We start from the raw sequence: 14,419 nt of genomic DNA, 5'->3' as shown, positions 1-14,419 counted from the left end.
AATATTAAAAGATAATATTTGTCAAATCTTTTTGAATCTAGCAAAAATCTTCTAAAATATTTTTAGATCTCAAAAACAATATATATATATATATATATATATATATATATATATATATATATATATATATATATATATATATATATATATATATATATTGGATTATTTAATGGATAATTAGAGGATATAAGATTATCATAAAGAAGATTACAACAATAACAACAAAAAGTCTGAAACAAATCCTAATCCAATTTTTATGTAAAGAGACTTAGGGAAACACAATATGGGAGCTTAGGAAATCTTTCGGGTTCTAATGTCATGGTCTTTCTCTTCTCTCATGTTCTTTACCCTATCTTCTTCTATTTTTATGTTATTTTAACATTCCATGGAGTGTTAAACCTCTTGGTTGATTATGTTGTAATTTTTTAACTGGATTTTGAGATTAGATAATATATTTATTTATTTATTAATTATAATTGTTGTGATTTATTTTTATCTATGTATTTTGCTTCTTAATCAAGTAAAAGTAATGATCTTTATATTGTAACAAGTTAGCATGATGTTAAATCTACATAACACACATCAATCAGGAGTCCAACTTAACCAAAATTAATCAAAAATGTACTTTAATTCATTAGCTTTTTACTTATAAGAGGTAAAAAATATGTATCATTAAGCATAATAATATTTAAATGAGAATGTATTTTTATTAAATTTACTATTATTAATCTAAAAAGTTCTTGTTTTTAATTGAAAATGTACTTAGATTATTAGTGAGAACATCAACAAATTAATGGAGAATTTATGTTGATTAATTTAAAAATTTAAGATAATAATTTATTGAATAATAATATTTAAATAACAAATGATGAATCCTATTTTGGAAAAGGAATGAAGTCAACCTATTTCCTTATCATTGTTTTTATCTTTTCATAAATTTATTTCTTTTCATATTTTGTTATTTGGTTCTTCAATTTTTTATTTATATTTATCTTCTTTATTATTTTTATTTTACTAATATATTTGTATAAATTTTATAAGAACTAATTTATTAAGAATTAATTTTGTGTTAATTGAAAGACAACTTGGAATTGAACTTATCTTTTTTTTTAGCTATTATCTTAATAATACTGAAGTTATTATAATTTAATAGTATTAATTTGATCACCTTTCTTGATATGAGCACATAAGAGAAAAAGATTTAAATTATCTATTATTAGGTTGTTTTCCTTAGTTTCTAAAATTTTAAAAACTACTTTTATTTTTGTTGTTGTAATGTTGTTTTATGTATCTTATGTTACTACGGTTATACTTTGAAACACTTTGAAACAACTCTAATAATAATTTTCTAGATTGTGATTTTTTTTTTCAAATATTATTATGAAATATCTTATTTTACTAGTTTTATGTTATTAAAATTGAATGTTACATTTTTTTTACCTTTTCTTTATAATCGTAAAATTTCCTTACCTTTTTTATTATTCTCGCCGGAAAATTTGTTGCACCTCTTAACTTTTGTGCTTTCCACGGCCACCACGAAGAGCATAGGACCTCCATCCACGCCAGCTGTGGAACGCCAGAGACTAAAAGATTGCACGAATTGAATTCATAACAAACAAAAAAGTGTTATAGGGGATTGATATCGCTTTTCATTAGCGTACAAATTATACATCTTAATGGTGCCATCACATTGTTCATCTAGCAATTTCTTGGCACACCAAATAAATAACCTCAACATAACAAAAGTAACAAATAAAACTAATAAAGAAACATTACTTATGAGCTGGATCCGTGCCAGTGTAAGCAAATAGAAACGAGGTTTTACTACTAAGTGGACTAGACAAAAGGCACAAAGCAGATCAAAGAAATACACAACATAATTGCCTGCATCATTTATCAACAATTCACCACCAAATCCGAGTCAATCTATCCTTCAGGCTCGCCAAGTTCAACATCTTTCAGAGGAATCTTTTCTAATCCATCCTTCAATAGTCTAATTTCTTCTTCCGTCATGCTGTTTTTCGCATGATGAGGCAATGTCTTTGGATTTGACTGCTTTTCAGCCTCTACAGCCCAACTGTAAATTACCATGCCAAGAACTGCGATTATCATTCCCATGATATTCTTGAAAGTTAGCTCCGAATCAAATAGCAGCCATCCCAACGTCAGAACACATACTGTTTTCATGTGGCCTAAAACCTGGAAGGAAACGGCTGAAAAGCGTCCGATGCAAAGGTACTGGCTCACATTGCAAAATACAGCTAGCGAGCATGAAAGAATAATGCACAACTGCAGAAGTTAAAGAAAAAATTTTAAGAGAATAATCCAACAGTATTTGTATATTTGAAGATAAAATACATACATAATATGATAGATTGGTGTCAATAAGGGAAAAGGAACTTACAATGGCACCAGAAGAAATCTTATAGTTGGTTATCAGTTTGCCACTAAGATAGTAATCAACAAATGGACCAAGAATAAGAAGAAAAAGCGCTTGAATGGGAGCAGTTTTACTTAGCAATTCAAACGATCCAATTGAATATTTCTTTTGAAGAGAACCTATTGACTGTTACAGAAAAGGTTAAACGAAAAATCAGTTATAAAAACGAAAAAATCCTACAAACATCACGCATAAATAAGAGCATCTACCACAAGTGACTTTAGTAGCATAAATTGCGTTCTCTTCTGTTGTACTCATCATTTAACTATAACACTAATCTGATCTAATACTAGACCATTTACAGGTGAGAGATAGGCCATTAGAAGGGGAGAACAGTGCTTAGTCATGACACTTAATGACGAGCTCAAGAGCAAGAATACACTGTCCCTAGAAGAATCACAAGAAACATGACTAGACAAGTTATTTTTGCTAACAAAAATATTCCCTCTCTCTCTCTCTCCCTCTTATGTGTTTCTTGGCCTTTTTAAATGTAGGATTTTATTTCTTAATTATAGAGATATAAATACTAAAAGTAACATTTCTCAAAGCCCAATAAAATAAAAGAAGGATGGCCAAGATTAAAATAAGAAGTGCAAGAAGGAAGCATAAAGATCGAAGCTTAACATAAGGGTAGCGTAAACATGACCACAGGAGCATGGGAATCATGAGTAAGCAAGAGAAGTGTGACTCCTAATTCAGCCAACAAGAAAGTTCCTGTTTCATTTTTTTTTTAATTTCAAATTTTCCCTCCTTTTGTTTTGTAATTTTCGTCTAGGCATGAGTGGGTTCTAGATCCCTCACTTCTATGTAATTGGAGACACATTTGAGTGTCATTAGGCATAACAAATTCGGAACTCAAAGGCCATAAATAGCCATCACTCACACATGTAACTTTACTTTGGAATATATGATATTGTGAGCTTGTTAGTGTTGTGGAATAACTCAAATCAAATTCACTGCAGAAGCTTCGACCACACAAATAGCACACTGATATCAGATAATCCACAAAACGAAATAGTAAAAGGTAAACGACAGAAGAACAAGAGTCACACACAGAAGAAACGTGATTCAATTAAACTATTTCACAAACTTCAATCTACATCTACAACAAGATTCCCTGTAACCAGAGATTACAACTCAAAGTTCCTTTCTTAGTGAACTCTCACTCAGCTCAGTTATCAGTTGAATAACAACTCTCAATTAACAATAACTGTCTATACAGGTTCTTAATTATACAACATAATTATTGTAACTAACTTTCGTAAAACATACCTAAACTAGCAGAGAAGAGAAGACAAGTGAACAATACTTCCTACTATTGGGCTTGAAACGTCACTTAGACAGTCTTTCCAGGCGATAATAGTCTTAGAAGAAGTTAATGGTCTGGTGCAGCCAGATTATCTTGAGCCATCAGACATTAGGATTCTTAACAAGATTTTACTGAACCAATTTTCACAGTGAGAATACTCTTGTGTGAGTGATTACCTACTTGGATATTGACTTCCTACGAGACAAGTGACTTTTCTTCCTTGAGCTTATCACGAAGATGAAGACATCTCCATCTTCAAGTGGTGCTCTTCTTTTCATTTCTAAAGTCTCCTCCACCTTTGTCTTTTCATATCTTGTTTTTAATTGTCTCTTGTTCTTGTTCTTGTCTTTCTATCTTGTTTCATTCCACCATTAATGATATTCATTCATGTCTTGTGTTTCTATCATTTCCTCTCTTGGAAACAAACCTCCGCATTTAGATAATTCATTAGGATTAAATTCGTGTTCAGCAATAAGCTTCCTAGAGAATCTTGTCCTATTTTGTTCTTACTAAGAAATTAAACACAAATAAATTATTATTATCATTTTGAGTAAAATCATCTTAAGAAACATATCACTTAAATCTAATGAAGTTCTGTCCAGAACTCACTTAAAATTGCACGAGTTCATAATAACTAAAATGATAGGTGAAAAGGAAATCAAAAATAGCAGTCAATTTTGTATTGCCAGCATATTAGAGAAGAAACATTGAATAATACTTACAATTTGCTGCAAAGATGTTGACAGAACTGCTAAACAGGCACATATGAAACCTTTCAAGTTAACTTTTACATCAGTTACAGTGCAAACACCAACACCAATAACCACAACCACCACTGACATTTTCACTTCCCTTGAGTAGTGCTTATTGTGAAGTATCCATTCCATCACGCAAACCACAGGAATCATGCTCAGTTTTGATATCTGTAACCACACAAAACACGAGAAAATTAACTAAAAAGCAGCAGTGAAAATTCAGTAAAAACGTGAGAATGACTAGGTGGCTATGATTCATGATACATCAAAGGCGAGTCATGACAATATGGGTAAATGAATCTGAAAACAACGTGACACAGCACCTCCTAATATACAAGAATTGAGATGTAATCATAGTAACCCACACTTGCTTCTCTAAAATGACAAGCTGAGTACAAGCTAAGGTGTCTGGCCAAACTTTTTCTACGTTTTTCTTCCCCTTATAAAGAGAAGTTGGACCAAATATACAGAGCAAACCTCTTAAAATTTAAAGGAGTTTATTTTTATAAAAAAAAAAAGGTGGAGAATAGAGTTTTAATATAAAAATCTAAACAAATATCTTATAAAAATAAGTTGCATATCTTAGCTTCCCTTTCCCTCTCATCCTAAAATAATCTAACTAAAATGATCAACCTGACACCATACTGTAACAAATAGGTATTGTACTACTGGCTGGAAGTCCACTTAGAAGGTCCTTCCAGATAAAGCATCATTTATCCACTCCTACTCCGAGCATTATCTTTATTATTCTCGATGTTAACTTAGGCAATGGAGTGGGGCCTGATAGTTAATTGCCCATCTCTTCTTTGCAGATCCTAGGAATGCCTAAACACGACAGGCCTACATCCAAAAGAGCACTTAAGGACTTGAATATTATGTTCAGAGCATCGTAACTTTTGTCTTGCAAAACTTTCATCACTACACGTAACAGTAAGTATCTCGTTAGATACTAATACTTCTAGGGTTAACATTAGTACTCATAGCTGCAGTTAGTTAAATCATGAATATGTAAAACCAACGATCATCAGGTATAGGTGAAATTCCTCATTATAACTTTTCAATTAACCATGCAGGCAACATAAATTCAAAACATACCAACTCTACTAGCAATTATATGCTTCAATTCACAGCCTCAGATTCTTTAGGTCGGGTTTTAAGAATGGATTCATGAACCAAATTTAGTTGTACTTAGTTTTCCATTTTACTCATCAAAAGCTCCTTAATTTCCCAATATATTACACATTTTGAATTCACCATTGCGAACATCTGACTGAACCACAGATTATTAGGCATCACACCTTCTAGAATGAAAGGCTTCAAATAATTGCCCTGGTGCATGCTTGGCAAAAAGGTAATGACTATGATGGATGATATCTGAGTTTTATGCATGCATTGATTATGTTAACAAGGAAGAAGGATGAGGATTCTAAAATGACTATGAGATGAAATTGTTGACGAGAAAGAAAGTTAAAGTTTAAATATCCAAGCCATGAACATATCGTATCCCTATTCGCAGAAAAAATAGTCATAAAACCATACTTGGTAGAATCCAACGGAGTTGAGCATGAGGCTAAAGTTCATCCCCGTGATAGACATATTAGCAACCAGTGAGAACCAAATGAGTTCCCACATGGGAACATGCTTTGACGCTGAGTAACCAGTAGCATTTGACACGAGACCGACGAGAGCAGTTACGGCAAAGTGGAACCCAGTTAACGAACTGGCTGAAAAAAATTAAGAAAAGGAAAATTAGAGGACAGGATCTCAACCAGTCACGAGCAGAAACTTCTGTATGTAATAATATTAAAAGTTTGCACATAATACTTATAAAATATAATACCCATGTCAGAAATCTCCCATATTAATATTAATTATCAAACTAACAATAATAAGCTCCAGTAAAAAATAAACAACAGTCGTATCATGTATCAACTAGTTTTTCTAAAATAGGAAATACTGAAAAAAAATCAGAAAATATCATGGATATTTGGATCGTGATCGACAGAAGAGATAGAGAACCATAAAATGAGCGTATCGTAGTAGTGGAAACAGAAAATTAAAGAGATAACAAATAACATGAAAGAAGTGAGAGATCTATTAGTCTCAGTCTCAGATCCAAACATGTAGAAATTATAGTTAAGAAGAGAGAGGCTGACCGAAGCTGAAAGCATAGCCATTGTTGGACATAAGCTGTTTGTTGGCCATAATAATCCCAACGGAGCTGACAACGTTCATGGCCCACGCTCCCACATCGGATATCGACGATTTCTTTTCGCTTTCCATCTTCTATTTCAGAGGGCACCAAAACAATTTCAATCAATACAATCTCTACGCATATACGAGAAAGAGAAGAGTATTGAGTGGTGAAATGGTAACCGCTTAACCAACACTAGATCTGAGGAAATACAGTATTACAAGATCTGTAAATATACAGTGACACAAGTTCCCTTTTCCGAATTTAAATTCAATCTCAACCTCGCTTTAATCGTGCTTTAATAGTGCGCCACTGAGATGAACTGAAACTATAGCAGAAGAACAAAGAAGGAAAGCCGGGGAGGACCGCTTCCACTCTGGCAATTGCAGCTCTGCCTGCGTTTATGTCTCTCTCCTCCCTCAACACTTCCTTGTGCCTCTTCTCTTTCACATATTTGTCTCCTAATACCTCCTAACTAAATTTGAAAATTAAGTAAATAATTTCCTTCCTTTTTAAACGCAATTTTTTTCAGTTTTTAACACATGTAAGCACATGCATGGAATCATCGTATCACAATTTATTTACTTTTGATTTATATCAATCATTTAATAATGCGAAATATTCTTTTATTCTTATAAATAAAACCAGCATGAAAAATCACAAATACTCCTGTAACATTAAAAATCTATAAAAATAATTTTTATATTTATTTATCTAAGTCCATGTTAATATAATTATCATTACATAAAAATTTATTAAAAAATAAAGAATGTTAAATTTATGATAAAATTACATTATATACTTAGTTAAAAAAATTATGTATGATTTTTTTTCATGAGAATAATTCTATTATTTGAACTCTATAGTAGAAAGAAAAAAGCAGATTCAACAACATATTAAAATAAATATTATTAACTAATCCTTTTAGGTTTATAAAAAAATATTTATTTTTAGAAATTTTTGTTTAGAAAGATTTAATATTAACTTTACGTGACCTATCCCTTATTTTCTTTAAATGATCTTTTTAATATTATAATATTCATTTTCATAAAGTATATTTGTTTGTTTAGAAGGTATTTTCAATTTTTTCACAAAATAAGTCTTACATCAAAGATTGACAATTGTCACTGAACTACTAGTTGAATCTAATTAGTAAATTTTACAATCTATTGACGATGAGAGTAAATATCATTCAAAAAAAATATACTGATAACGATTCAAAAATCGTTATTTTTATACTTAATTTTGATATCAAATGCATTCTTGTTGACTTAGAAACTTATTTTGACTCATGATTTTGCTTTAGTTTTGTGAATAAGAGAGTTAAGGTCATGTTTTATGATTTTATCAATAAATTCCCTTGATTTTGTAGGTTTTTGGAATGATTTGAAAGAAGGGTTGAAGTATCAAGGGGTTACAGTGTAGAAAAGTCAAACAAAATGCAGAAAAGTCAACCGATGAACCAGAAAAGTCAACTAGTCAACCAGAGTGTTGAAAAGTCAACCAAAATGTAGAAAAAGTCAACCATAACGAGTTTTGGACCAGTTTCTGCGATTTTTATGATCTGTTTGGGCTTGGACCTGTTTTTTGTTATTTTTATGTCCTATTTAAAGACCTAGACACCATAGAGAATGTATCTTTTGATGGCTTAGGCACATAAACATATTTTTCACTCCTTTGGGGGCAGATTTGGGGAATTGACAACCCTCCTTTTCTCCTTTTAGGGTTTCTATCTTTTTCATTCCATTGTACACCTAGTTCTTCCATGACAATGGGGAACTAATCTTATTTGTTGCTGGGGAAAAGATGTAACCTCTAAACTCTCATATATCGAAGTTCTTATTTTATTCATATAGTTTTGTTATCAATAGTTTTGGATTTTCTTTACATCGTTTAACTCATTCGGGTGTTATGATATTTGATTTTGTCGATACGGGAATGTACGGGGAAATCTAGAATTGATTAGAATTCTCTTGATAATGAAATACTGCCTAGGAATAGGGTAAGACGATCAATTGTTTTAAGCTTTTGTACTTAATGCGTTGGTAATTACTAGGAAGACTAGGAACGGTAAACTAGTAATTGGTAATAGGCTCTTTTCGCTGAGGAATCGGGTTTAGAATAAACTAGAAAGTTGCATGAACATTGATAACATATAAGAATAGTAGATATATGAGAGTGATTAGGTGAAATCTAAACCCTAACAACAAACCCATCTCATATTATCAACATCATCCATCCACTTTTGTGTTTAACCTTAATTGATCAAATTGCATTCATGTTTATTTTTCCGCACTTTATATTCAAAAACCCCAAAATATTGTTCTTATAGTCTTGATTGGTTAAGCAAAAGCACAACAGTTTAGTGTCGTGAGTTCCTTGGGAAATTATATCTGGACTTATTGTTCTATTATTACTTGATACAATCTGGTACACTTGTCAAGGGCTTAACAAACTATTGACGATGAGAATAAAAATCGTTCAAAAAAGATATACCAACCAAGGAATCATATTGCATTGGCACATTTACCATTAAGATTCTTGATAAGAAAATATTCATTCACAATACAAATATTACTGTTGTCTCATGTTGTGACTGAGCAACAAGTTGTACCATAACAAGTTACACCATAACAGACTCCACCATGGGTCCACCACTTTAGCTAAAGACCATTTAGTCTTATCCTATGCATCAACCACTATAGGACAATAATGTTGTTTAATTTTACACAAACTATTTTCTTCCCACCAGAAATAACATTGGCATCATGTTGTAACCATCTATGATTCGATAAATCATGACTAATCATTTTAAAATTTGAATAAAATAAAGACAACTTCTCATACTCCACATGAGCAATAAAGATCAATCCTAATCTTTTCACCAAAATTTAAGTAGGCAAATCAAATAACAAATCAACATAAACCAAGACACGTGCAAATAAATCTCGAGATTTATTCTTGGTATAATCATCTAAAGGTAAAGGTGTACTAATTCCACGTGCTATTGAGAAAATCTCTTTTGACTATTAATACTCTAGAGGAAGGCCATGAATGTGAACCTAACATCGAGTTTTAATGAGTTTCATGAAAGTCGAGACAAAATCTTTTGTCCAAGAAAAAAACACGAAGAATGTCAAGATTTAAATTCCAAGAATAAAGTATGCATTGGATATTTTGGATGATACTGGATTGATGAATTCAAAATTTGTTAATACACCCATGGATCCTAATATTAAACTTCTATCAAAATAGAGGGAGCTTGTGTCAGACCCTGAGAAATATAAAAGACTAGTCTGAAAATTGAATTATCTTACATACTCATCCTGACATTTTCTTTGCAGTTAATGTGGTAAGCCAATTCCTTAATTCCTCGTGTGAAGATAAAAAATGCAGTTATCCGTATATTAAAGTACATTAAAGGATCTCTTGGAAAATGGTTGTTATATGGTTCTAATAACTATACAAAAGTGGTTTGTTATAGAAAAGCAAGAAACAAAGTGTTGTGGCAATATCTAGTATAGGAGGAGAATATATAGTTACGGCCTCAACCACTTGTGAGGTTGTTTGACTTGAACAATTGCTTAAAGAGTTACAATTTGGAGATGTCACTCAAATGATGCTTATATGTGACAATGAGGTTACTTTTCATATTAGTTCTAATAATGTATTTCATCAAAGAACCAAATACATTAAGATTGACTATCATTTCATTTGAGAGAAGATTGTATTTAGAGATATCAAGACTGAGTTCGTTAATTCAAGTGACCAATTAGCAAATATTTCCACTAAGTTTTTACCGGGACCGATAATTGATTATAGTTTAAACCTTTTTTTGGTCCCTAAGTTAAGTTCTGATGTTCAGTTTAGTCTCCGCTTTTAAAAATGACAACCTTTAGTCCCTATGATATGAAAAATGTATCAAATTAGTCCTCACGACAACACTTAATGAACAATAAATCACAAGTTTTCATACCTAGGTATCTAATATTTTGTGATTTGTGAATGGAAGGTGTTATGAACAAAAAATCACTTAATGAAAAACTTGTGATTTGTTAACGAATAAGACTGATTTGATACATTTTTCATATCATAGAAACTAAAGGTTGACGTTTTTAAAAGCGGGGACTAAACTGAACATTAGAACTTAACTTAGGGACCAAAAAAATGTTTAAACCTTGATTATATTTGTAATAAGTTTGATACATACAATTTGTATGTACTGACTTGATGTGAAAGTGTTAAATATATTATCTTTGTATTTTATCTTTAGTTAGTTTGCTATTATTCTTTATTTGTATTTTTGGCTTAACCTATATTTCTTCTATTATAAATAGAGTGTCCTATATGTATATTCAATACAAGGGATTAATCTTATACATAGTTTTTCAATATATTCAACAAAAAGCTATTCAAAATAAATTTTTAATTGTAATTATATTTTAGATACATAATTTTATTATCTTGAAAAGTTAAAAATATAATATATGTTGAGTTTGTTTAAGCATAACTTTTGAAAGAAAAAAATGTTCAAAGTCATTTTTTATAAGTTCAGAAATTACTTAAAGTACAATTTTTTTTAATTTTTTCATGTTTTTAAAATTTTTATGAATTTTTTTTATAATATATATATATATATATATATATATATATATATATAAACATTTAATTTATTTTTAGTTTTGATATCTAAAATATAATAAACGTATTCCAATTTAAAATAAAATGATTTTTTCTCAAACGAATCTCCATGAAAAAAAATCAAATAAGTTATTATTTTTATAAAATAATATTAGTATAACATAATATTTTTTATATCAAAATTGAATAAAATACATATAATTTTATAAAATTAAAAAAATTAAATATTAATACAGTTACATAATTTTATTCAGGAATGCATAACTAGTAAATATGATTAAGTTATCATAGTTAAACCAATATGTTAATTTAATAAAAAAACTTGAATATTGTTAGAAATATATTTTTAAGAACAAAATAGTCAATACGAAGGTTCATGGCCGACTCTAACCCAAAATATCAAGTTGTATGAAATGAATTAATTTGACAATTCTAACTATACATGGACCATAAGATTTAATGAAAATCATTTTCTCCCAAAAAAATAAATAAAGATCAAATAACAATAAAATTAAAAAAAATAAAGAAAAGAATGAGGTAGAACACAAAAAAGAGTTTGTTTTTATAAAATAAGTTCCACTCTACCAAAGAGGATTTTAAGAATAAGACAGTAAGTAGGCTCACAAGTTCCTCTCTTCTATGGTTTTTACTTTTCCTTTAGATGTATCGATTTATATGAACAATGTTGAAGTAGAGATTGAACTATCGAAAGAGAGGGAATCAAAATACTTCTTGAACGCTTTTATCTCTCCATGGCAACATTAATATGTGGAATGAGTGAAATTCAAGAAAAGTACACTATTCAAGCAAAAGAATAATAGTAAACTAATGCATTCACACTTTAAACATGCATAATAATAGATGAATGCATAATAACTTTAAACATTATCTTATGCATGATTCAAAATTAGTTGTTTGAAAAGATAGAAGGAAATGCCACCTTCCTTTGTGGGGGTCTTTCTTTCTGCATCCTTTTTTCTTCTTCCACCCAATAAAAGTTGTAATCCCGAAAATTATTCTTTTTAAAATTATGATAAAAATCTTTACACTTTTTTTTTTTAAATTTTTTATACTTTCTGGATTGAAAGTTTCAGAAGAAGGTATTTTTAAATCCAAAAATTGTCTTTCAGATAATTATTCGAGAAATTATGAAAAATATATTTTAGATTTATGAAAAATATATTTTAGATTTAATGTTTCAGAAGATATTTTTAAATTTGAAAATATATTTTGAAATATTCATTAGAAAAAACAAAGAAAAATCCAGAGTGTTTCTGAAGTTATTTTCGAATAGAAATTACTTCCAAAATATCTATTGCAGAACTTCCTTATATTTCAGAATGTATTTCTGAGTCAAGAATGTATTTCAAATCTAGAAATATTTTTTATAATAGTTGTTTCGGAATACAAAAGAAATTAAAAAATGAATGTTTCATAAGCCATTTTTGAATATTTATTGCAGAACTTTTTATATTCCAGAATGTATTTCTGAGTCAAAAATGTATTTCAGATCTAGAAATACTTTGTATAATAGTTGTTTCGGAATACAAAAGAAATTAAAAAAATAATGTTTCGGAATACAAAAGAAATTAAAAAAATAATTAAAAAAATAGTTGTTTTGAATCCAAAAATTGCTTTTTAATGAATTTTCCTAGAAATGAGTTTCGAATTTCGAGATGTATGAAACAAAAATCTATTTAATAATAGTGAACACAGATGCATGCACCCATATTTTTACATTCATATTTGATTAAATATGTTTTTCATGATTAAGTTAAATATATTTTCGATCCATGAAATTTGAAATTATTATTTTTTTTTTAAAATTTTAGTTCAATTTAGTTCTTTAATTTTAGAAACGACGTGTAAATTTATTTTTTTAATCAAATTTTGTTAAATTTGTTGAACATTTCAAACACTTTTTTAAATTAAAACTGAAATAAAAATGTGTCAGACGATATAAATAACTCAAATGCTATTATGAAACATGTTTAAAACGTCAAATAAATTTAACAAAATTTGATTAACAAAACTAAACACATGTATTTCTAAAGTTGAGAAATTAAATAAGATCAAAGTTTCAAAAAATACTAATTTCAATATCACTGAAAGTTAAGATATAAAAAACATATTAATCCTTCTTATTATTACAAAATTATTATTGGCTTTCAAACGGTATATAGGAGATGCAGTGAAACGAACAGAAGAGAATAGAAACAGACAGAAGAAAACAAAAACACAATGTTATAGTTCTCTCGGTGCCAAAGTCTTCACGCAATCTTTACTAATGGGAGAACAATCAAGTAAGAATACACAGAGATAATTGAAAAGAGAATGAGGAAAGGAGGTGCAAGGGTGAGTAGGGGAAGCTACTTTAAGGTTTTTTAGTATAAGGGTAAAGTGGAGATTTTAAATTTTATGGGGTGCAAGAAGAAAAAAATTCGGGTGCAGGAACAGTCCTTTGTGTCATCCTATTCTCATATTTGATTGTCTATTTTGAGCATAGTAATTTCTCATACTTTCATTGTAAGGAAATCAATTCTGAAAGAATTATCTTTAATAAACACACAAATCTATTTACAAATCTGAATGTAATAGAATAATGTTTTCTACAAATCATGTTTCCACGCTCTTGTTATCTACACGTTCTAGCTTGTAACACGTTGGTATAACCAGTCTTATGGAAGTTTTCATGAAAATTACACCAAATAACTTGTTTTCTGTTCTCTCTGAACAGGAAGTAAGAAAAATATACATATTCTTTACCACAGATTAATCTGCTGTTCGAAGTCAAAAATAGCCTGATAACTAAAACGAGATAAATAATTTGCATTATCTTATAAATAAAGTCAACTTATGAAGTATATTAAATATTATTTAATGCATTATAATTTGCTCTAACCTTGTAAATTTTCTAAAGCTTCATCCTCAAATACGGCGAGAGAGAATATATCCCCTATAAGCCATTGGTTAAAAAATTATTTAACCTAACAAACAATAAGTTTTCCCCGCTGTTGGAGATTATATGCCTTCCTAACCGTAGCCATCTCCATACAGATTCAGTGGCTACCTTTTTGACA

At 29.6% G+C, this 14,419-nt stretch overlaps 1 protein-coding gene across 3 annotated transcripts; it reads right to left on the bottom strand.

Moving 5' to 3' along the window:
• Positions 1-1,605: 1,605 nt before the first annotated feature.
• LOC106777764 (UDP-rhamnose/UDP-galactose transporter 1) lies at positions 1,606-7,181 on the bottom strand. 3 transcript variants are annotated; one of them, XM_014665505.2, is made up of 6 exons: positions 6,980-7,181; positions 6,661-6,899; positions 6,044-6,228; positions 4,472-4,672; positions 2,405-2,566; positions 1,606-2,289 (listed from the first exon to the last, which is right to left on the bottom strand). In XM_014665505.2, exons 2-6 carry the CDS (start codon positions 6,785-6,787, stop codon positions 1,927-1,929), a joined length of 1,038 nt encoding a protein of 345 aa, XP_014520991.1. In that variant the 5' UTR covers positions 6,788-6,899; positions 6,980-7,181; the 3' UTR covers positions 1,606-1,926. The 3 variants fall into 3 exon arrangements, with proteins under 3 accessions (XP_014520991.1, XP_014520992.1, XP_022643142.1); XM_014665506.2 differs by having other exon boundaries at positions 6,661-6,790; XM_022787421.1 differs by having other exon boundaries at positions 6,661-6,787.
• Between the last annotated feature and the right edge of the window lie 7,238 nt (positions 7,182-14,419).

Source organism: Vigna radiata, chromosome 11, assembly GCF_000741045.1.
Source record: "Vigna radiata var. radiata cultivar VC1973A chromosome 11, Vradiata_ver6, whole genome shotgun sequence".
NCBI lineage: Eukaryota > Viridiplantae > Streptophyta > Magnoliopsida > Fabales > Fabaceae > Vigna > Vigna radiata.
Note: the sequence above shows the minus strand (reverse complement) of the source record. Positions and strands in the feature narration are given on the sequence as shown.

Coding starts and splice junctions, on each gene's coding strand:
- LOC106777764 (XM_014665505.2), bottom strand. CDS start 6,787: ATGGAAAGCGAAAAGAAATCGTCGATATCCGATGTGGGAGCGTGGGCC. Junction 2,567..4,471: donor CAACATCTTTGCAGCAAATT/GTAAGTATTATT, acceptor TTTCTGTAACAG/TCAATAGGTTCTCTTCAAAA. Junction 2,290..2,404: donor AGATTTCTTCTGGTGCCATT/GTAAGTTCCTTT, acceptor TAACTTCTGCAG/TTGTGCATTATTCTTTCATG.